Genomic DNA, 22,553 nt, shown 5'->3' on the forward strand with positions numbered 1-22,553 from the left:
AGGACTTATTCTAATTTTGATGAGTTATCTGGGTCACAATGTTTCTCATTATCGTGTCTAAAGAGTGCTTACTGGCAAGTGCAAGTCGGTAATGTAAAGTAAGAAAAGACTATTTTTAGGGAAGGAGAAAAGTTATGGTAATTTCTTGTATTACCACTTTGGTTATGTAACTCACCAGTTGCATTTTAACGACTAACGGAACGTGTTTCTTCTGGTCTAATCTGCGATGTCGTCCTGATAGTTTTATATTGCATAATCACAGATATGGGAACACTCATTTATATTTGTGATGAGCTAAGAAAAGTATTTAATCGATTAAGAAAAGAGAACCTGAAGTTGAATCCCAAGAAGTGTAAATTGTTCTATCAACGGGTGAATTTACTGGAACATAGTCATAGAAGGGGAGTATATCAGACCTAATCAAGATGGGGTATTTCAAAGAACTGGACACTGAAGAGTGTAGAACGTAAATGTATCTCGGAACGGCTGGTATGGGTATTAACACTGTTATTGATAAGGAGAGAATAACGTTTCGACCTTCCTAGGCCATCTTTATCTGGAAGGTTGGAACATTGTTCTCTCCTTACCAATAACAGTGGTAATACTCATACCAGCCGTTCTGAGATACACTTTTATTTCAAGCCAGTTTCTCGTCATCAACAGTGTAGAAATTAACTGCATGTGGTAAAATGATCGCTGAGCTGGACTCTTACTTTTACCATTTGGTGAAATCATCCTCAGACATTGTTCTCCCTTTACACAAACATTTAATAATTAATTTATTTTGTGAAATATCTTTTACAATATTATATTTTAAAACACCACATGTATATAACATATACTCTAAGTGAAAATGTTAGTTACACTTACCGCGTTTATTTTTAAACAGTGTAACGTACTTCAGTGTCTTGCGTTACATAAATTCAGGGGTATTGACGGTAATACAATGTTTATATCAACCCGCAGTAAACAAAGGAACTTGAGCGCAGTAATAAATATTCTACTATCCCGACTAACTATTAAAAGTTTGATATTAAGTTATGAAAATAATTTCATATTAATGCTCAAAACATGAAATTAATTCTAAATATCACGAAAAACAAAAAAGCACAAACAAAATAGTAAATAAAACAAACCAGAACAGAGATGGAATCAAAATATAATTTAAGTAGTATCGTTTGTTTTTGAATTTCGCACAAAGCTACTCGAGGGCTATGTGTGCTAGCCGTTTCTAATTTAGCAGTGTAAGACTAGAGGGAAGGCAGATAGTCATCACCACCCACCGCTAACTCTTAGGCTACTCTTTTACCAACAAATAGTGGGATTGACCGAACATTATAACGTTCCACCACGGCTGAAAGGGCGAGCATATTTGGCGCGACCGGGATGCGAACCCGCGACCCACAGGTTACGAGTCGCACGCCTTAACACGCTTGGCCATGTCGGGCCCTTAAGTAGTATCAAAATTATTTAAAAAAAACAACAAAACTGTTGCATGTTAGTTTGAAGGATAAAATAGGTAAAAATAAAAATACATAGGTGCACTTCCATCTGATTTCACTTTATATTTCAAATGAGAAAGCAAATACGCTATCGTAAGGATATTGAAATTTATGAAATAATTCATTAGAAATAATAAAATATGTATGAAAATTTTTAATACACAATTATTAATTCAACTTGAAAAAGTGACATATATTCTGCTCTGATCACGTGGTTTTGCTGGTAAATATTGCCAAAAGCTATCCTAGGTTTTGGTGCATGTATTTATCGAAAAGATAGCGAATTGAGTAGAAACTAGAAAGTAATGTTTTGCATAAATTTAAAACAGAATGGATTATGTTATTAAAGGTTTACTTCCTTATCTTTACAAAGGCCTTATCTTACTTCAAATAAACTTCTTTTCTGTACGAAAACTGTTAATATGGGACAGACCTTATCTTAGCGCCGTTACTTTGGTTACGTTCAATTGCCTATTTTGGTAAGTTTTAAAATTAAAAGTTAAAAGGTGTAATTTAGTGGCATAGAAATTGTTAGACCTATGCGTACTAACTGGTGTCTGGTATGATGCATGTAAATCAATGGTAGGTTGATATTGCAATTTGTAAATGTTATAAAACTAGAACTAATACATTTGTAATACAAGTATACTGAATCATGAATCAGCAGTTAAACACTCAAGTATGTAGTAGTTTGGTCGAGTTTACTTGCATCGTTTCTTGCAACTAATAGTAATATAATTACAAGACGTTTTGGTTTAATATCAGAACGTGATAGTTTCTTTGTCGTTACCATTGGCTATAGCTTAAGATTTAACACACAGTGATAAAATGGGAAATGTACCTTGATGTGAGATATGTTAACTTGAAGTTGATTATCAAGTTATGCTTAATGGCTTTTTGTTTTTTTCACTTTAGAAATAAGGTCTGCATCATCAGTACTCTGTGTGTGTGTAAATGTAAAAATCACAGCCGTTATCTATCAAGGTATAATATGATATACATGTATTTAAAATGACACAAGTGTTATAGGAGTAAATTTCACGTAGATAATCATACCTGCTTAGACATATTTCTCTCAACTGACTGCAGTATCTCTGCAAGTGTAGTTCTTCAACTGGCATTAGATGCATCCTATTGAACGTGTGTTTGCTAGTAGGTGACTTAACCAGTTATGGTGTATAATTGTTAGAATATTGGCTACTGTTTGTTCAGACTTAACTACCTGATGATTTCATTTTGTGATTCTTTCATTTGTATGTTTAGTGTTTCTGTAGTGGAGTATGATTAACGTTCTCTTGACCAAAAGGAAACAATAACAAAAATCTTTTGTATTCTTATTTTATAGTCTTGCTAAATATTTTTAAAAATTGATATTTAAAAAAAATGTGTTTATGTTTTTATTTATAAAGAAAAACTAATTTTGCAACTGTTTTAATCATTTGATGTAATATTATATTTAAGTGTAGTGGAACTTTCAAAATGAAGTCAAAACTTGATGATTTTACTTTTTACTATTTTTCAGTGTAATGGTGACTTGCTGCAAACAGTTTTACACTTTTGTTGCCATTGTTGGCATTTTTGTACTTCTCTACAAGTCGTGGGTTTATCTTGTGAGGTCTCAGTTCAGAGGTGAGCCAATACCTTTACTTTTTTTTTTCATAGATTACTAAATGTATATGTTATTTCCAAGATGTTTTCCATGTTTTTCAAAATGATGAGACCAAAGACTTTGATTGCCAGAGGTACTCTGAAATGATTGAAGATTTTTGGGGATGAGAGATTCTTCCCCTGAAAATTTTTTGAAAGCTACACATAAAATCATGTAACTTATTGCCTTTCCATCACAACTGCCATAAAACAATATTTTCTGTTTAACTGAATAGATTAAAAAGGGATCAAATAGAGAGCAACAGTTTCAGTGCCATTGAGGTATAGATAGCCTAGTTGCTGTGCACCATAAAACACCAAACCAACCAATCAATGTCTTTGATCTAAGCTATAGTATTCTTAAACCTTCCCATTTTTAATACTACAAAGAATTATTTTTTTAGAAACTATTTCTGAAGGAGTAGATGGCTCATTTTCTTTAACTCATTATAGTTACATGCTGAAAGAGTTTTTAGTACCAGCCAAAGCACAGAGACCTGTTGCAGCAAATTTGTTGTTATGAATATTATAGCTTCATCCATATCAAACCATGAACCACAGGGAGGCATAGATCTATAGTAGCCTTTTTCTGTTTTGTACATATTTAATTATTTGTTATTTTATTTTACTATATTTAATTATTTATTATTATTATGCCTTTTTTAATTATATATTTTTAAATTCCCAATGTACATAAGATGGCATTGCACTTTTTGTATAAAGAAGTGAAGATTAGGGTTGCTCTTCGCTACTCGACACCATATTAGTGGTGCAAACAAATACAAGTCCAGCATAACACCAACAACGTAGTAAATAATTTGTAAACTAGGCCAATTTATTCAACTTGACTATTGTGATGAAACATTATTTAGAAAATCTAAAACAAATTCAGTAGAACACTAACAATAATGATTAATATATTTAAGTATGGTCATTCAGATCAAAAACTATAAAGGTGGTTTAACTAGGTGGTTCAGATACCTTGTGTTTTTTTGTATAATATAATAAAGGAATTATAAAACAATGAAGGTATGTGTTGTAATTAACAGTGATCAGGTCCGTCACCATTGTTTTATTTTGCTATTTTTTGAGACATTAGACCTTCAGCATGTGTCAGCTAAATATTCCTTTCTTATGTTCTAAATCATTACTGTCTATTGACTAAATGAGAACAAAATGTTATTCCTTAAGCTGTCAGCTTTCCTAGAGTTATTTGCATTAATTGTAACTTAAAGTTTTAATTTGTATTTTTTTGTTACTGATTACCTCTAAGTAGTTGAATGTCCCAGAGCTACTTATGCCAACAAGTTTTTGATTATTTTGTATATTATCAGTTGAGAAATGTTCATCAAGAGACTTCTATACGATTGTTACTTTTTCTTCTCACACCACATCGGGGCCTTAATCCTACTTAAAGCAGGGAAATGTGTAAGATAGTGGTGTACTTGTATTTTTGTTACAGAGTAAATGTTTTTATGACGCTTATATAATTTTATTGTCAATCAAAATATTTTTATTTGTGCTCTTTGAAGTTATGTACCTTTTTATTACAGTGGATAATGAACCAGCCGAAAACCATGACAAAGAAGTGTAAGTTTTACATAAGTTTTAAAATTTTCTTGGAGCATTTACATTTTTATAACATAGTAAGAAACTTGTTCATGGAAAACAAAAAGTGACATTTACAAAACATAGTATTCGTACTTTCCCTTCTTCTAATCTGTGACTGAGTTTCAGTTTTCTGGCTATTTCTTGTTCATATGACACAAACAGCATTAAATAAAAAACTTTAATGGCATAGGTCTGTCATATTAACCATTTCTCTTTATAATTTTCCACTTGGTAATGTATAGTAAAAATATAATAGCATCCAAAAATGTCATTGTTAGTCAGATGTGTCATCCTTGTATGTGTCTGTTGATAATTTTGGATTAATTTAAACAAATAACCAAAGGTAAAATTTTTTTAACATGTATGTGACAAATGGAAAATTAAATTAGTCATGTAAGATAACTTGTTTCTCAAAGGGTAAATAGATAATACAATGTAATTTGATTTGCTGCTTGTTCCACTTTTTCACTAATGAGCAGTGCCCACATGTACTGACATGTTAACGTGTGCAGTAGTGAGCAGTGCCCACATGTACTGACATGTTAACGTGTGCGGTAGTGAGCAGTGCCCACATGTACTGACATGTTAACGTATGCGGTAGTGAGCAGTGCCCACATGTACTGACATGCTAACGTGTGCAGTAGTGAGCAGTGTCCACATGTACTGACATGTTAACGTGTGCAGTAAAGCACCTTCATTATTTGTTTTTACATTCATACATTCTTTATTCAAACGTGTTGTAAGTCACTTGTCTGTATTTGTATGAACAAGAAAGACTATTTACTAAATTACCTTAAATTTTATGTAAAGCTAAAATGTAGAGTTGTAATTATTTCATTGACACATGTATGAAACAATAACATCTTCAGTGCCAGATTTATTTTTAAGATGTGTGTTTTTATATTCATTACTTATTTGAAACTGGTTATTTTGAGAAAGTTTAAAGGAGAATATCCTTTCTTTATGGTGGTAAAAAAAATCCAAATGTGAGGTTAAGATCTGACTTTCCAAGGATGTTTAACTTGTTGGTGATATAGTGGTACAAACTTTATTGTTTTCCTTGGTTTTGGTTGCTCTCTTGAAGTGGGCGTGTTCTTATGTTTCTGGTAAAAATACTGTTTGAGCATGAAACTGTGCAATACCAATACATTTTGTGTTCAGCTAAATAAGAAGTAAGCTCGAGCTTATGTTTTCAAGAAAAGTGTGTTACAAAGACAAATTTAAATGACAATGTATAACGTGCTTTAGCATTTTCACTCTTGAAGTACAGTGTGTGTATGAGAACAGATTTGAGTTTTAGCATTCATTTATTGTTACTTTAATGTACATTAAGGCCCAAGTGATAGTTTATGTAATTTAGACTGACTTTGCTGGAAAAAATTACCTCCACTTATGAGGTACTAGAACCTGTAGACATTGTGGGATGTAGAATTATTATGTTTATAGAGTTTTGAACTATCTTATTTTCATCATTAAACCAGTATGTTTTGATGCTTAAGTCTGTGTGTATTAATAAGTCATTCCTCAATTCTAAAAAAAAACCAAAAAAAACAATAAACACATTATATGAAGTCACCCAGTTAAAACTTTGTATTTACTTCTTTGTTTATTTCCTTTATTAAAGAAAAACTATTTTCTGTTCCAGTCAACTTTTTTGTATAATAATGTGAAACTAAAATGCTAGAAACATTTTCTAAAGTTATGCAATACCTGAATTTTATTTTTCAAGGTATATAAGAGCTACCATTGATTTGATAAATGTGGAATACTATATTGATGTTCCAACTACAATATTCTATAACTTTCAGGTCTTATGAGAAAGATGTTTCTGGATATAGTATTTGTTTCTCTGAGTGGCAATTAACTTTTAAACATTGGGTACATGATTACTGGCATCTGCGACAAATAAATCATGGATTGGTAAGTTGTGGCATCCAATTGTTTGCAAGGTGTGTAGCAAGCTAGGTTAGAAAAATGTTTTACATTGCTTCTAAGCCTTTGATAATAGTATATTAACAAGTAATTATGATAAATATGTTATGAGATATTTATATAATTGATCACAAAGCACCAGTTGTCTACACGTGATTTAGTTAAGAGAAAAATAGTATAAGTCTGCCTCATAATATCCTGGAGTTGCTTTATATATATTGATAATTCTGCATCTAAATGTATTGTGTCATGATTGAGAGATATACTTTACAGATTTGGTTTTACTATAATACATTTAAGGTTCACACTCTGGTAATGAAATGTTTTAGAATTTTCTGCTTGTCAAGTTAAGAGAGACAGTTTTAATATTCAGATTTCATACATGGCATAGTTGGTAGGTGTGTTTCAAATGTTCTTCTGTCCCAGTGTAATGCAATGTAATTGTGGAAAATAGGGCATGGAATGTTTTGGTCCTAATATGATAGTATAAAGTAAATTCACTCAGATTAAATATTTGTGTTTATGTACAATAATTTCAAGAGTTCATTGAACAAATAATTTGTTTTGCTTCCATGCCTTTGATACATTCTTTATAACATTGGAGAACAGTGTTAAAAATATAACAAAAACGTTCAATGTTCCTACTCTTAGGAGCCCATTACAAATGTGTGCAAAGTTATATTGTAATATTTTGTATAGAAAATATTGATTCAGTATTGTAGTTTTTGCTTAGATTATAAGCTTTGAAATTTTCAAGATTAAAAATTCCAAATTTTCTAATGAACTTCTACAGTATTTGATTGGACTTTAAGAACTTTTAAAAGGCTTTCATTCAGCTATAAAACACATGCTTCTTCCTTTTAGTTCTGTGCCTTCACTTGTTTTGCTTTGATGGTCTTGGCAGCTGTTGGCCATTTTGTGCCTGATATCATAATTGTGAGTACTCTAGGTGAGTTTTTACCTTCTATAAAAGTGTTATATTGCTACAAATATACTTATTTTACAGTTTGACAGTATATAATTATATGTTAGTTACACAAGTTTAAGAGCGATATTTTCTTTACTAAGTGTATTACAATAAAAGTGGGCATTTAAGCATCTCAAGCCTATAAATATGTAATAAATTCAAAGCATTTTTGCCAGATTTTATTGTATCTTTGTTATGAATTAAAAAATGAGAAGTTATGTTCTAGTTCAAATGTTTTTACACATTCAGAGCTATCATATTATACTGTTGTTATTTCTAGCTTAACAGCTGATATCTTTTAATCCCAGATGTCTTAATAAGTACTTCCAGACTAATTTATGGTTTTCAAACTATGGGGCACCCCGCCATGTAAATGGGCAATGCAGTGACTTTAACTTTTCCTGCTGATACTTAAGAAGAACTGATTACAGAGAAACTATTGTGTTTATTGTTGCTGTCATTTGTGACATTATTCACTGTGAAGGAGGGAGGTCCTAAGAAATCTAATGCTGTGTTGGGGAGGGGGGGGGTGGCACTACATAAAGTTTGGATACCGTTGGTCTATGCTGACAGTAGTGTCATCTTGTGAGTTTACCTGAATTCTTGTTACTCAGTGCACCAAACATTCACATATCCATACAAAAGCTGCTTATATAATCTTAGTTTAAAAAAAATGGCATGTTTCCATATCAGAATATTAAATATTAATAACACTGTGTACAGCTTACTGTAGTGTTAAGGTATTAAAGATTTTTTGCTGTTAATAACATTCTGTTCAGCTAACTTTAGTGTTAAGGTATTAGTTTTTTGCTTTTAAAAAAAGAAGTTTTAAAAATATAAAATATTACTGTCATGAATTATAATATCAAAAGAAGAATGTATACACTCAACTAAGTTTCATAAATGTAACTTAAATTATTCTGTGTGTCAATATTGAATTAAAATTAACATGCACGTTGAGCCTAAAGTTAAGTGTATTATGTGAACCATCTAGTAACTGCTGCAGTTATTATAGATTTATATTTATTTTTAGTGATGGTTGTATCCCTGGGACCAGGTCTTTTACTTTTTGTTGTATCTACATCATGGTTTGGAACTGCAAAAGAACTATTTGGGGTTACTTTTAGTCGAGAGAGGAGTGCTACTTTAGGTAAGTCAGACTTTGACGCGTGACTCGAAAATTACCATTGTGGCTGCATCCAGTAGTGGAATGCTTGGAATATCGGGAGAATTTGAATGTGGGCATAATTGGTAGAAGTATCTTTCTTTATGTTCAGATGATAATTGTCATTCACCAACAGTAAACACCTTCTGTTGACTGGAACTAAACTTTGTTTTCATTTTTCTGTAATTGCTGGACAATAGGTATTAACTGTGTGTTGGAGGTGCACAAATTATTATGTAAGCTCTGATAATGGAGTAATATAACTTATTTAGTGTGTGTCATGAAATATCATCCAAAAAAACTGTAAAACTCAATCCATTGTAACCATACAATTAGCTAGTATTATCCCATATGTAGAAAACATTAGTATATCTCTGTTTGCAATTTGGAAAAGACTAGCAAGTAAATATAACCTTAATATAACAACTAGTTTAATTACAACAACTGGAATGAAAGTGAAACATGTTAATGAAATTATAAAATGAGCTCACTCTGTCAAGAAACATTTACGAAATGCAGTGTATCAGTTTCCTAACTTTTTACCTGGATGAAACAGGATCCAACTTGAACATTATGTTAAATGATCACCAGAAATTTGTTTTGCAAATCCATGAACATATATGAACAAAAACAACCACAGATTTCCCAAAGAGAATCTTGTTGTACATAAACGTGAATCAGAGATTAACAGAATAAAAATCAAAAGAACCTTTTTAATAAAATCAAACAATTCCACAATCTACAGATATGCTCAGCTCTGTGCTTTGATCGTTATTTCCAAAGGCATTTCTAATCTTATCCAGATCTTTCAGACATTTTCAAATTCATATAAATTTTTATTTTGGTTTTTCTATTCACCTATAAATACATAATCTGTCATTTCACAGTAACATGCATATGAAACAAGTTGAAATATATTGAATGTTGATTTAAATTCAGAAACCTTGTTTGCCACAAAAACATATTCATTTGAGAAAAAAGATGTTGAATGTCTTGGTTCACTGAAAACAGAATGTATGATTTATTTATATTGCATTTATTTAATGATATAATAAAAAATATCTTGTACTATTTTTTATAACTCAAGCATAACCACAAACAGTTCTTAAGTGATGCTATTTAAATTTGTAACAAAAGGTGTCATACTTAAAAACTTAACCAGCAATTAATTTAAAGTTTAATTGTGTTACTAGAAAAGTAAATTAGATGCTAAAAATGTTTAATTACTTTTTTTAATGAAAAAAAGTCCCAGTGGAAGTTAAGACTGATAGACAGTTTATCTCCACCCATTTTTAAAATTTTATTTTCTGGAGTCACTTCCAAAATCCAGTCACATCTTGTATCCCTCAGTATAGCCTGTCCCTTGGTGATCTAAAATGTGTGGCATTGTTATTGTAATTTTTAAGGTTTGCTTTGATAATTAAAACATATGCACATGACTGGAAGCAATTTTTTTTCTATTTTAAAGTATGAATGCACATTTTAATTTTGTTAATAAAGCTCTTAATACTGTAAATTTTTATCCTTTGATTGTTTTGTTTTAATATGTTATGGATCAGGTTAAAGTGTTTTGTTTTTCTATTTTATATAAATTGGAAGTTTGGAGAAATTTAAAAAAATGCTCAGTATGGTATCAAAATAGAATTACAACTATCTTTTTAATTACCTTGTTAAATCAGAAAAAAAAAAATGTGTTTGAGAAGCAGGAATACTTATTTATTTTTAGCTTGAAATTATTGCATTCCAAATATTTTAGGATAAATTTTTAGAAAAGAGATGCATATGAGTGTTGTCTTAATGTGAGAATGCGTTTTAGGAATATTTAAGTCTTGTATGTTTATTCAAAAAATTTCACTTTTGTTCAAGGAGAAAACTTGAATGGTGAAAGCACAGATAACGAAAGTGAATTGGACGAGTTTTTGCCGCCACCATTAACAGATTCCATTGCAATGGACCTCAGCCTTAGTGAAGATAGAGGTAATAATAAATACCCCTCCAACTCGAGATCAACATCTTCACTAACACAGCATGATACTGAAGAATTTGAGAGTATGGCTCAGGAGCTTGGAATAGAAGCTTTAGTTAATGAAGGTAGGTAGCTCTTATTAGTTAACAGAAATGTATACAGAAGTCATGTTTGCTGTTTATCACTACAAAAATGTAGAGATGTTGAGAATTACTCTATTAACTTATCTTTTTTGTATGTACAGATAAAGATTTTTGTGAATAAAGGAGATCAAATTTATCACTTTAATCAGGAAACTGACATTCCAGTGTCAAAAAACACTTATCTCAAGGAATTTGATGTATCAGAATTTCTCTTATCATAGTTTATCCATACTTTTCTTATAAGTTGAAATAAGTTAACTTTGTCTTTCTACTAGATGATGATTCATCCTTGATTCAGGGCCTGGGAAATTTTCCAGATGTACATGATGAAAGTGAAGATGACATTGAAGTTCATCTCCCAACGTCTCTTCAGAAGGACACAATACAAGAAACACAGCATCATCATGCTGGTGAAAGAGAGTTCAGTTCTTCCTCTGAAAGTGAAGAAGAAAACATCTTTGCAAAAGGACTTGCATTTTCTGAAGTTGAGACGTTGGGATCTTCCCAGAAACCCCTGGCAGCTACTCAACAATCTCTCCTTGTGAACTCTGGCCTCAACGTTATAGACCAGTTACGAAGAACTGTACAAAAAGAAATACTTTCTAATCTGGGACTGTTCAAACAACCACAGTCACAAGATTGGAATTCAAGAAGTCGGAACAAAACCTACATGCCAGATTTTCAGACCAAACAAGTGGTTATGATGACAGTGATTATGAGATGATCTCTGAAAATTCTGATGTTAATTCCTGATAAGTTTCTGTTGTGTTTTGTGTTTGCTCCTAAATTTAAAGGATTTCTATCATCTTCCCTAAAAATGTTAATTTTAGTCTAATTATAATCTTCTATAATGTAGTGTAAGCCTGTAAGTTCAGCACCATACACTGTCTTTACATTTTGCATTTAAAGCAGTATTTTTAATTTTACATCTGAAAACAGTTTTTACTTTGTTATTTGAATTTAAAATTTATCTCATCATTTAATTTTTATTTTTATCTGAATTCTGCTAGTCATTTTTACTTTATAAATCTTAAACTTTATTCATGTTTTAACAAAGTAAAGGGTAAAATGTTTTAACAAGGTAAATTGTAAAATAGTTTTAACTATTTAAAAGCTAATATCATGGAAATTCTCTTTGGCAGGTATATGCCATTGTGCTGCTAAAATATGCCACTGTTTTATGCGATTAGAAATTCCTGACAAAAAAAGAATAGTGCAATCCATATTAATTGTTTTTATAGATAAGATTATAACAACGTGTAGTTTAGAATGTTACAGAGTTGTTGATTATAGATTTTTCTCATGCATGTATTGAGTTAGTGTGAATTTTGTGACTGGTACAATAAAAGTGTATGTATATATTAGAAACAAATTACTATGATTTACAAATTAAACTAAAAAACATGAGAGAGAGAATAGGTCATGAAAAGGTAATAATATATTTTTCTTTGTGAAGTTATAACAACCATGTTATTTCAGCCTTAGGCAAATAGATAGGAATGAACAACATTTAATCATTATTATTATATACACATGTTTGTGTTGATCATTTTTGTGATATAAACCAACTTGAACCATTTAAATCTTAATAACTTTTTTGGACAGTAAATTGTGGTGAAGACTGTGATACTAAGATTATGAAGTTCTACTGTTTTCATTGGTTAGTGAAGAATATTGGTTATGTTGAAGAGCTATTAGAAAAAAGGATATTACTCGTACATTTCAATACCAACAAGAGGTTATGCCATATATATGCAGTTTGAGATGGGATCATTTATAGGTTTCACTGACTTGGATACCTCAAATTAAACCAAGATAATTTTGCCATATTTAGCCAAAAATGTCACTTTAAAACCATTTTTTTAATTTCTTGTTGTTGTTTAAATATTTTTAAAGTGCTATCCTTATACAAATATCATATTAAGTAAATGTAAAAAAACTTAACTGTTCTAGTCAGGTATTGGCTAAATTATCAGGTTTTTGAATCTGCTTTTTAATTCAAATTTGTTCAGTGTTTTTTTCGATGATACAAAATCATATATAGAGTTACAGCTTATATATATATATAGTATGTATATATTAATATGTACATCATTATTATATCTGTAAAATTGTATTTAAATGCCACCTAGAATATTTCCTAATTCATTTTCTTTTATTTTGGTAAGTAACATTAAGGTAACTATATGAAACTGAGGTTAATATAGGTTGACTTCAATTGTAGACATTTCTTTCACATTAGTGTCCTAGCTGTAGCATGTTTGGTAAAGTGACTGTGTTGCAAAAAAAGGTCTTTGTAGCATACGTAATAACTTATATTTCTAGCATTTATGTTTAGTAATAACTAATTGTTATATGATGACAGTGGTCTGCTCATGATATGTATGTGCTGTTTTTATTTGTGCAATGGTTATATGTTTCTTGTGCATAAGTGTACAAATACATTACACATTGAACTTGTTTGTTCTTTAAGGTTAGCTTGTGAACTGTAGGTTATCGCATAAAAAGTTAATTATTGAAAAGTAGTAGATAAAATGTACATTTTGTGAGGTGTAAATTACCATATAAAAATAATTTATTGAAAAGTAATGTGGAAAGTGTAATGAATTTAAAAAAAAGTTTTGAAATTTTCTCATATTTAGGTCATCATTGTTTTATAGTGCAGATTTGGATTCCCTATAGACAATTAATGTAAATAATATAGTTTTGAAGCTATTTATTTTATGTGTGTGTATACATGTATATCAACTCTACTGGTTGACAATGAGATTAACTGATATTGTATATTTTCATGAAATTATCCACTTACTAGCTTGTAATGTGTTGTCCATTATGTTTAAGTACATGTCTTAAGTTTGTATTACAAGCTCTTGTATGTAATGATTGTGTTACTAAACATTTATGTTCCATTAGCAATGTTGTTAAGTTATGTTTATTATGATCACTCCATTTTATCAAAAACATAGATCTTGGTGTATCCAGTGAAAAGACTACTGAACCTCTTTCAGTCTGGAAGCTGTATTGTTTCAGCCTGGAAGTCAATGTTTTCAGTGGTAAAAAGTACTGAAATTGTAAGATATATAGGTGAGAAATCGTGCACACATTTCCACTGCTTTTATGGAAAGTATGAAACTTTTGCTAGATTTATATCTCAAATTAATATTCTGTACCATAGTAATTAAACTTTACAGTTGATTGAAGTCACTCAAATTAAACAAGACAAGCATTAACCACCATCTCTAAGGTCTTACAGAGACAGCTCGTCAAAGTAATTGGACAATAGTTTGAAGGAATCTTGGGATCCTTCCCAGGCTTAGAGAAAGGTACAACAATAGCCTGGCACCTGGCATCAGGAAAAACATTCTCCTGCCAGATCCAGTTAAAAACAATCAGAAGAATAGCAAGAGAAGCAGGAGATAGATGGTGCAGCATTTCATAGTGTACATCATCAGGTCCAACTGATGTACTGCCAGACCAAAGAAGGGCCAGTTTGAGTTCCACCAGTGTAAAGGAACGATTATAGTCATAGATACAGTCAGCTCAAAAGGAAAGAGGTGATCACTCTGCCCGTGTCTTGATGGCTAAGAAGGTGGAGGAAGAAGTAGAAGTGCTAGATACCTGGCAAAAGCTTTCACCTAGAGTATCAGCGATGCTCTGGGTATCACAAACTTCCTGGCCATCAAAGAGCAAGATCAAGAGGGGACAAAATTATATTGCTCACTGACTTTTCGAATCTTGTCCCATATGACTTTGATACTGGTGGTAGAAGATATGCTGGTTGTGAACTTATTCCAAGATTCCTTCTGGCTTTGATGTCTTACCCACCGAGCATGTGCACAGGCCTGCTGGAAAGTGATGTGGTTTGAGAGTGTAGGATATCTACAGAAAGTATCCCAGGCCTTTTTAGAGCCTTCCATGCCATGTGGCAGGCAGGATTCCACCACAAACGAGGGTATTGTGGAAAACGTGTCGAGGTTTTAGGAATACATTGAGCACCTGCTTGTATAATACAGTCCGTTACTGCTTTCACACAGTCCTTTATGGCTTACAGATGATGGCAGGATAAAGTTCTGCGAGAGCAATGAAAGAGGGCCAGTTTGCTTGATCCAGCTTCCACTGGGACATGCAGGCAGTGTGGCATCGACCATGGCCAGTCTCTTTCAAAATTATAGGAAAATTATCACTGCCTCATGCATTATTGTCAACCCTCTACGAAAAATGGAAGAATAGTGAAGGGGAGCAAATTGAGAGATAAATAGCAGTAAAGACTGACTAAGTGCATGAAAATAAGTAGAAGAACCAGTATTGAAAAGAAAAAGCTTGTGATCAGAGAGCATACGACCTACAGATCGACCCCTTCTATTAGTATCAGCACTTTCCCAGAGAGGATGATGTCCATTCAAGTCCCCCAGGATTAAAAAGGGAGACGGCAACTGTTCGATGAGAGCATCAAGGTCTGATTGATCATATGTCTCTCCAGGTGACAGGTAGAGAGAACAAATGGTGATAGTATGACCCAAGGAAACGCGTATGGCTACAGCCTCCAAGGGTGGGCACATGCTGATCAACCAACAGTGCCACTCCTCCATGTACTCATCCATCACACAGCCTGTAATTTCTGTACAGAAAAAAACTGCCAAAAGGTGACTGTATTGGCAGGTTTCAGAAATGTTTCTTGTAAGGAAACACATACAGGACGGTAGGAAACAATTGGTGTTTTGATGTCATCCTGATTAGAAAGTAAAACTCGACAGTTCCATTGTAACAAGGTGGCCACTTTTATTTATGTGTAAGCGAATTGGGTGGAGAACCTTTCTGTTTATGACCACGTCTTTTTTCTTTATTGTCTTTATTCGAGGGAGGTCTATCGACCTCCATGGATCCTGTCCTAGTTCAATGGGGCAGGTCTTTACTGTTGGAAGAAGATTCCAGTGAATGAGGACGTGAACAAATGGTTTTTTTGCATTTTGGGGTGGGAAAAGATGTATCTGAGGAAATGCCTGTACCTGGAACTAAAGGATGTGAATCTTGGGATTATTTGGAATGTATGTTAGGGACAGAGATGGGTGTTGAAGTTGATTCATCAACTTTTTTAACCATGGAAGTGAAAAGACTTTTCATTTGTTTTGAGAACGATTCTTTTGGAGGTACAGAGAGATCCATCTGCAATCCCATTGTACTAGTGGAACGAAGTGCAGAAGCATATGTCCGAGATGAAGTGGTGGACAGCACCTTTCAATCCTCAGGATAAGTAATGTTATGAATCGTTTTCAAATGCTGCATCTCTTTTTCTTCCAACCATTTAGGCCAAAAACGAAAGTAGGACAGGTGAGAGCCATTGCAATTGATGCAATGAAGGTCTGTTGCACACTCATAAGCATCATAGCCCTTGCCACCACAATGAGTACACTGGAAACATCGAAGAGGGTTTGGAATGCATGGCTGTACCCTGCAATTAAGATAACCTGCCTTGATGGTGACAGGTGTATGTGATGATGTAAATGTCAGAATGAGGATGTTGGTCAGCATCGTAATTCCATCTTTGGAAGTGGAGATATGCCTCACTGCAGAAACTCTGAATGGAGAAACCAGCGAGAATCTCTGACTCGTGGATGTTTTTCACACCCCTCTCAACAATAACTCCTGGTCATGAATTCAAAGTAGCATGAGGTGTAACCTCAATAGGTATATCCACGATTGCCTTTGAATGCACGAGGAGTTCACTGTGTTTGAAATGTGGATGTTTCCACCAATATGTCACTAGATCAAAGATTCTTTACTGACTTTGAAGAACTATTAAGTCCCTCTAGTCCCTTCTGAATGAAAAAGAGAGACATTTGCCCTAAAGGTTTGTCTGAAAGAGAATGTAGTATGAAAAAATGAGGTACAAGAGGTGTTACAAATGTTGAAGCTTGCTGTTCAAAATCTTCAAGACATGGTCATTTACATATGGATAGTTTTTTTCACTATTTTATTTAAGTTTTTATTTGGAGGATCCATAATAAAAAAGGAATATTTTGGTGCCTACTGACCCCACCCACCATGGAGCCCTACGAGGGGACGCACTACAATATCAAACAAGGACAATGCAGCAATGCCAAGGTTTCATGAACACTATACCCAAACATTAGCATCAGACAGAATGTCCACAACACCTGTTGAGAACATCCAATACTGGTACTTGGTTGATCCTAGCTCAAGTGGACCAGCCAACTGACCTAAGGGGGCTACCCCAAGGCCGTCCGTATATAGGAATTCAAGGCCAAAGTGGTATGTTCGGTTTGGACCCCCTCAACCACCAGGATCCTCTCCTCCCCTTCACGGGTTGCCACGCACGGCAAACACGTGGGTGGATGTTTAGATCTCAGAGGAAGTAAACTGAAAGAACAGAACCTTCCCTGGGAGGTCCCCTCACCAGGTATAGGAATCCACACCGAGGCGTTATTAAAGGATGTATTGTTTTAACGCTTTAGTATACTTTATATAACAAGGTATCGTTATTATATGACTTTGCAAAATTGTCTGTAATTTGACAGCAGTTTTAACTAAACTAGTTTTAAATTCAGATATCATTAAGTTCTACTTAAATTTAAAATATTGTGTGAAAAGAAAGTTAACAGGAAGGATCAGCATGGAAAACAAACCAGGTTGAAATGTCGTACATTATTAATAAAGATCACAAACTTGATTGTTTTCCTTCTGGCTGAAAATGCCAGAAGGGTTAGTTTCACTGCCACAAAAATCCTAGCTGATAAATTAAACTTTATTTAGTAGCTTTATCTAAAGCGTGATCACAAATTGTATTTAGTAATCATGTGTTTGACATAATTTTAACGTTTTTATTTTTTATTTTTACAGACAAAAGTCATTGCTAAGTATAAAATAGGTGGCAGAAGTATCAATACTTTTTTATTCGATGGACATCACTGATTATAAGGGATGTCAAGTCCCGCTTATTGTTATTAAATGCTACTGTAACATTTGTAACGTCATGGTTGTGGTTTCTTGGATTATTTTAACAAGAATAACCACGATTTGACTTTGATTGTACACATAAATAATAAAAAAACTAAATATATAAATGATTTCAAACTGATACCTTACTAAATCTCCCTCAACGTACTTCATAAAGATACAAGAAAAAATACCCGTCCCCAGTGACGAGAAGAGTTTTAAGTTAATCTATCAATTTAAATTATTTCGAGAACTTTAAAAAGGTTAACTGTGTTACACTCTTGGTTTTGCTCAGAGCCAAAGCTCTGGGTTATTTATACCGATCGTCACGTTAAGAAATTGTAGGGCATTTCAATCATGTTGAGAGCCGCTCAACAATAATATACGGTAAATCTACATCTATATTCTTTATGTTATATTATATTTTGAAATTTGAGTGATAGAATGGTTACTTCCTAACAACTTAGTCAGGAATATTCTGCTTACGAAATAAAATTTTGGTATCAACATTATTCCTGCCTGAACTATATTTGCGTGCACAGCATTTCGAACGGAAACCGGACGAACACTCGGGCAAACTTCACGGTTTACAATATATGCAAGTCCAACCTGGTTGTCACGGCAGTGATGGTTTAAAAACAACAACAACAACAAAAAAAAAAACAAAAAAAAACGCGACTGAACAACAATGCTTAAATATTTCGGTTTCGCTAAGGATTCAAATGTCCCATTATTATTCAAAAATGTGTTAAGGAAGTTCATCTGATATCTACAGTTACTTCTGTAGCTAACCCAAGAAGTGTATTTCTCCAAGAGGTAAAGCAAAACAAAACAGAAGCCAGTAAGTGGCTGTTAGGACCACCAATCTGCAGTACCTGTGCACAAAGTTGTACCATCTAGCTTCATAACTGTGGAATAAAGTAGCTGAACATTCGTATGCACAAAGTAATAAGTCGAATTAATGTGTTCAAGAATACAATGTATGGTAATTCCAAATGTATATATCAAATTATTATTCTACGTCTGAAGAAGTATAGGACAGCAAAATTAAAAAAATATAATTTTTAGATGCACTCTATCACGCTGAAAGTATATTTGTGTTGTAAGTAGAATCATAAACTGGACAGTTTACTTTCAGTAATTTTTAAACATAAATGTTAAAATGTCTGTCTCTTGTTTGTAGCTTGATTTATCAGGAAGTTAATTTTAATGGCCGCAAGAGATGTACAGGGTGTCCCGTAAGTCCCTATCCATACATATATCTTATGTATCCAGTGTATCTGTGTGGTGTCACCAGTATTCTTCCGCTCATGTACCCACGTACTTGTCACAATACGCTCTTCAAGTGTAAATGGACTTGCATCGGCCATATGTCTCTGAAAAAAAGAAACAAATTTATAATGCATGCGTAGTTGAATATAACATAATAACATATGGATGGGTAGGGACCTACGGGCCACCCTGTAGGTTCGTAGGCTTAATAACTTAGACAAGATCAGTATTTTTCCGCTCGGTGAACTCGTCACTCACAATTTAACGAGATCAGAATCGTGATGAATTAATGCTATCAATTGTACGTAACATTCAAGAGCAAAAAAAAAAAAGTATTTGTCTTATCTCATATTCGTTTTAGTTGTAATTTAATGTATATTTATTTAAGTCATAATAAATAATTTTAATTTAGTACTTTTTGGAGTCAAGTGAGTTTCGAAATATTTACAGGAAGTGAATGAAGTTACTTCTCTAGAGAAATGAAATACAGGTACCTTAAATTGTGGCCAAGGAATCGTCATAAAAATACAATACAATAAAAAGAAACTTTAACAAAAATAAATGAACAATGATATCTCCTAAAAATCTACCCCCCTCAATGGCTCAGCGGCATGTCTGCAGACTCACAACGCTAAAAAGCGGGTTTCGATACCCGTGATGGACAGAGCACAGATAGCCCATAGTGTAGCTCTGTGCTTAATTTAAAACAACAACAACAACAACAACAACCTAATAATTTAGTTAAATATTAAAAAAAATTAAAAGTATAAAAAATGGAACAAATTTAATAATATAAAAATGAAAGATTAAGGTGCTTGTGGTGTAGTGGTTATCACATCCGCCTAACACGCGGAAGGTCCCAGGTTCGATCCCTGGCAGGCACAATATTATTTTTCAATTTTGTTAATTATAATTATGCTGATAACGTACCTACATAGACCCACATTACACAATTTTTGTTTCTTTCAGTATAAGTATTTTATTTCAGTACAAATAAATGCTTTTGAAGATATTTGCCTTTCAACTCATCCCAAGCTTTTGTATTTGGAGCTGACAAATTAATTTAAACACCTAGGAATTATTCGAAATGTGTTGAGAAAAATTGGTTTTCTTTCGACATGTATAGATTTCACTCCTTCAGTGCTGGTTAAAAACAGAACAGTCGGTGAGGGCGGCCACTAAGGGTACCGATGGGACTTCTTTTCCTTTCCTTTTTCATTACACGGAGTTGTACACACAGTCTGTGTTCTTTCAAGTATCACTTGCGTATTTAGAGCAAAAATAGAAACTGTTTATATCCGTAACTTGCAAAACATTAATTCTATATTTTGTTTTCAAATCCCATTAAATCACTTAAGGTATTTACTTTTCGTACATTGTTTATACACACTTTCAAGATGTCAGTGAGGTGTTTTAGGTCGCATACTACTTACTAGCTTAAAAATAAAATAAGAAATGAAATGTTACTCAAATAATTAAACCCAGTTGATATGAATACTTTTATTCTTAATTACTTTCAAACTTATACAATGATACTAGAACTTTTCCGAAAACATCTTCATAAACTCCGCACCGTCCATCGCATAGATACGCTTCTTATAAGTATATTAATTTACAGAAAAGGTAGATGATTTTCGATAAATCATGGCGAAGGATAGAAAAACAAACAAACAAACACTGTTGCACAAATGAAGTTATTCTTCACTAGATGGGGTACCCGTAAATTCATGGGTTATCTTGGGATATGAAAATTTGTTTCCTTTATGTACAAGTTTGAAAAAAAACAACAACAAAAACCAAACGCCCATAAAAACAGCAAAACACAAAATTCGAAACTGTAAGTTTGGATGCATCTCCTCCTGGACCCAACAAAACTTCATGGCAAATTTGGTGAAGATCAATCAACAGGGGCGAAGTTGTGGTAAAAAAACAAAAACTGCAAAAATACATATGGGTTCACATTCTGCGAAGTATCATATTTATATGGACATATAACAGACAGTATTATTATATTTCTATAGATGGCGTCTGAGCCTTAGATCCGCGTGAGACGTATTCTGAACCTACAGTAAGAATTATGTATTTGATTAAACAACAGAAGTGGCCAAGAAAATATCTTACCTATTACATCAATAGTAGGCCCAATTTGATTTTAATTTGTTGTCATTAGGTTTATCTCCTTTTGTGATTTGACTTGTAAAGTAGATTCATTTTAGCTGTTTATGACATGGGTAGATACATTTTAAGATATAATTTCGTAAATAATATATTTAGAAAAAGGGGAGGGGATTCTTTGTTGAGAGCAGTACTTTTGAGTTGAATTTTTCCAATTTTACCCTTACATCCTCTATCGTTTTTGATAAAAATCTACGAACCGGCGAAGACAATCACGTTTTTGTAAACTGAAAAGTCTAGTAGGTTTTAAATTTGTGCAGTAGTATTTCAAATAAAATCAATGACATTTATTTTTCATCGCCGTCGTCTTACGTTAATTTGGTAATTTGAATTTTAATTAAAAACCTTGGAGGCGTATGAGACGTGTGTTAATTAATATAATGTTAATATAATTAAATTTTTAAAATCTATCAAGAAATTGTGTTCATTAGTTTTCTTGAGTGTTTTCAAATAAGTTGAAGGACACTGTTAATAATATATAAGGTCATTCCGAAAACGTAATACAGAAAGTTTGTTGTTTGTTTGTTTTTGTTTTTTGGAATTTCGCACAAAGCTACTCGAGGGCTATCTGTGCTAGCCGTCCCTAAGTTAACAGTGTAAGACTAGAGGGAAGGCAGCTAGTCATCACCACCCACCGCCAACTCTTGGGCTACTCTTTTACCAACGAATAGTGGGATTAACCGTCACATTATAACGCCCCCACGGCTGGGAGGGCGAGCATGTTTGGCGCGACGCGGGCGCGAACCCGCGACCCTCGAATTACGAGTCGCACGCCTTACGCGCTAGGCCATGCCAGGCCCAATACAGAAAGTGCATCATCATTTCTGTCTTTGTAGAAGGTTTTAATGACTAAAATATGCAGTAGGACGTGTATAAAAATGTTCAGAGAAATAAAAGAAACTAACCAAACTTCGCTTTTTTCGGATCATTAATAAAATAAATCCTTATGAAAATGGATGTGTCTGAGGAGCACATTAGGCATATAATGCTTTATGAGTTTTAAAAAGGCAAAGTGCAACAAAAACTATACGAAACATTCAAGGTGTTTATGGTGAGGAGTCTCTCAATGAAAGAAAATGTCGAAGATGGTTTCAGAAGTTCAGATCAGATGGTTACAGCTTAAGTGATACGCCACGTTCAGGTCGTCCTGGTGAGTTTAATGATGACTTGCTGCTGGCTACACTTGATGAAGATTGTGCTGTAACAGTTGAAGAACCTG

At 33.1% G+C, this 22,553-nt stretch overlaps 1 protein-coding gene and 1 non-coding gene across 3 annotated transcripts; both read left to right on the plus strand.

Moving 5' to 3' along the window:
• The first annotated feature begins 1,713 nt into the window (after positions 1-1,713).
• LOC143233610 (uncharacterized) lies at positions 1,714-13,845 on the plus strand. 2 transcript variants are annotated; one of them, XM_076470002.1, is made up of 8 exons: positions 1,714-1,981; positions 3,025-3,131; positions 4,703-4,739; positions 6,569-6,680; positions 7,557-7,641; positions 8,693-8,809; positions 10,691-10,915; positions 11,209-13,845. In XM_076470002.1, exons 1-8 carry the CDS (start codon positions 1,833-1,835, stop codon positions 11,655-11,657), a joined length of 1,281 nt encoding a protein of 426 aa, XP_076326117.1. In that variant the 5' UTR covers positions 1,714-1,832; the 3' UTR covers positions 11,658-13,845. The 2 variants fall into 2 exon arrangements, with proteins under 2 accessions (XP_076326117.1, XP_076326118.1); XM_076470003.1 differs by having other exon boundaries at positions 1,947-2,084.
• Positions 13,846-19,970: 6,125 nt separating this feature from the next.
• TRNAV-AAC (transfer RNA valine (anticodon AAC)) lies at positions 19,971-20,043 on the plus strand. The gene has a single exon. It is a non-coding gene; the product is annotated as a tRNA-Val (tRNA).
• The last annotated feature ends 2,510 nt before the right edge of the window (positions 20,044-22,553 follow it).

The sequence above is a fragment of the Tachypleus tridentatus genome, chromosome 12, assembly GCF_004210375.1.
Source record: "Tachypleus tridentatus isolate NWPU-2018 chromosome 12, ASM421037v1, whole genome shotgun sequence".
Taxonomy (NCBI): Eukaryota; Metazoa; Arthropoda; class Merostomata; order Xiphosura; family Limulidae; genus Tachypleus; species Tachypleus tridentatus.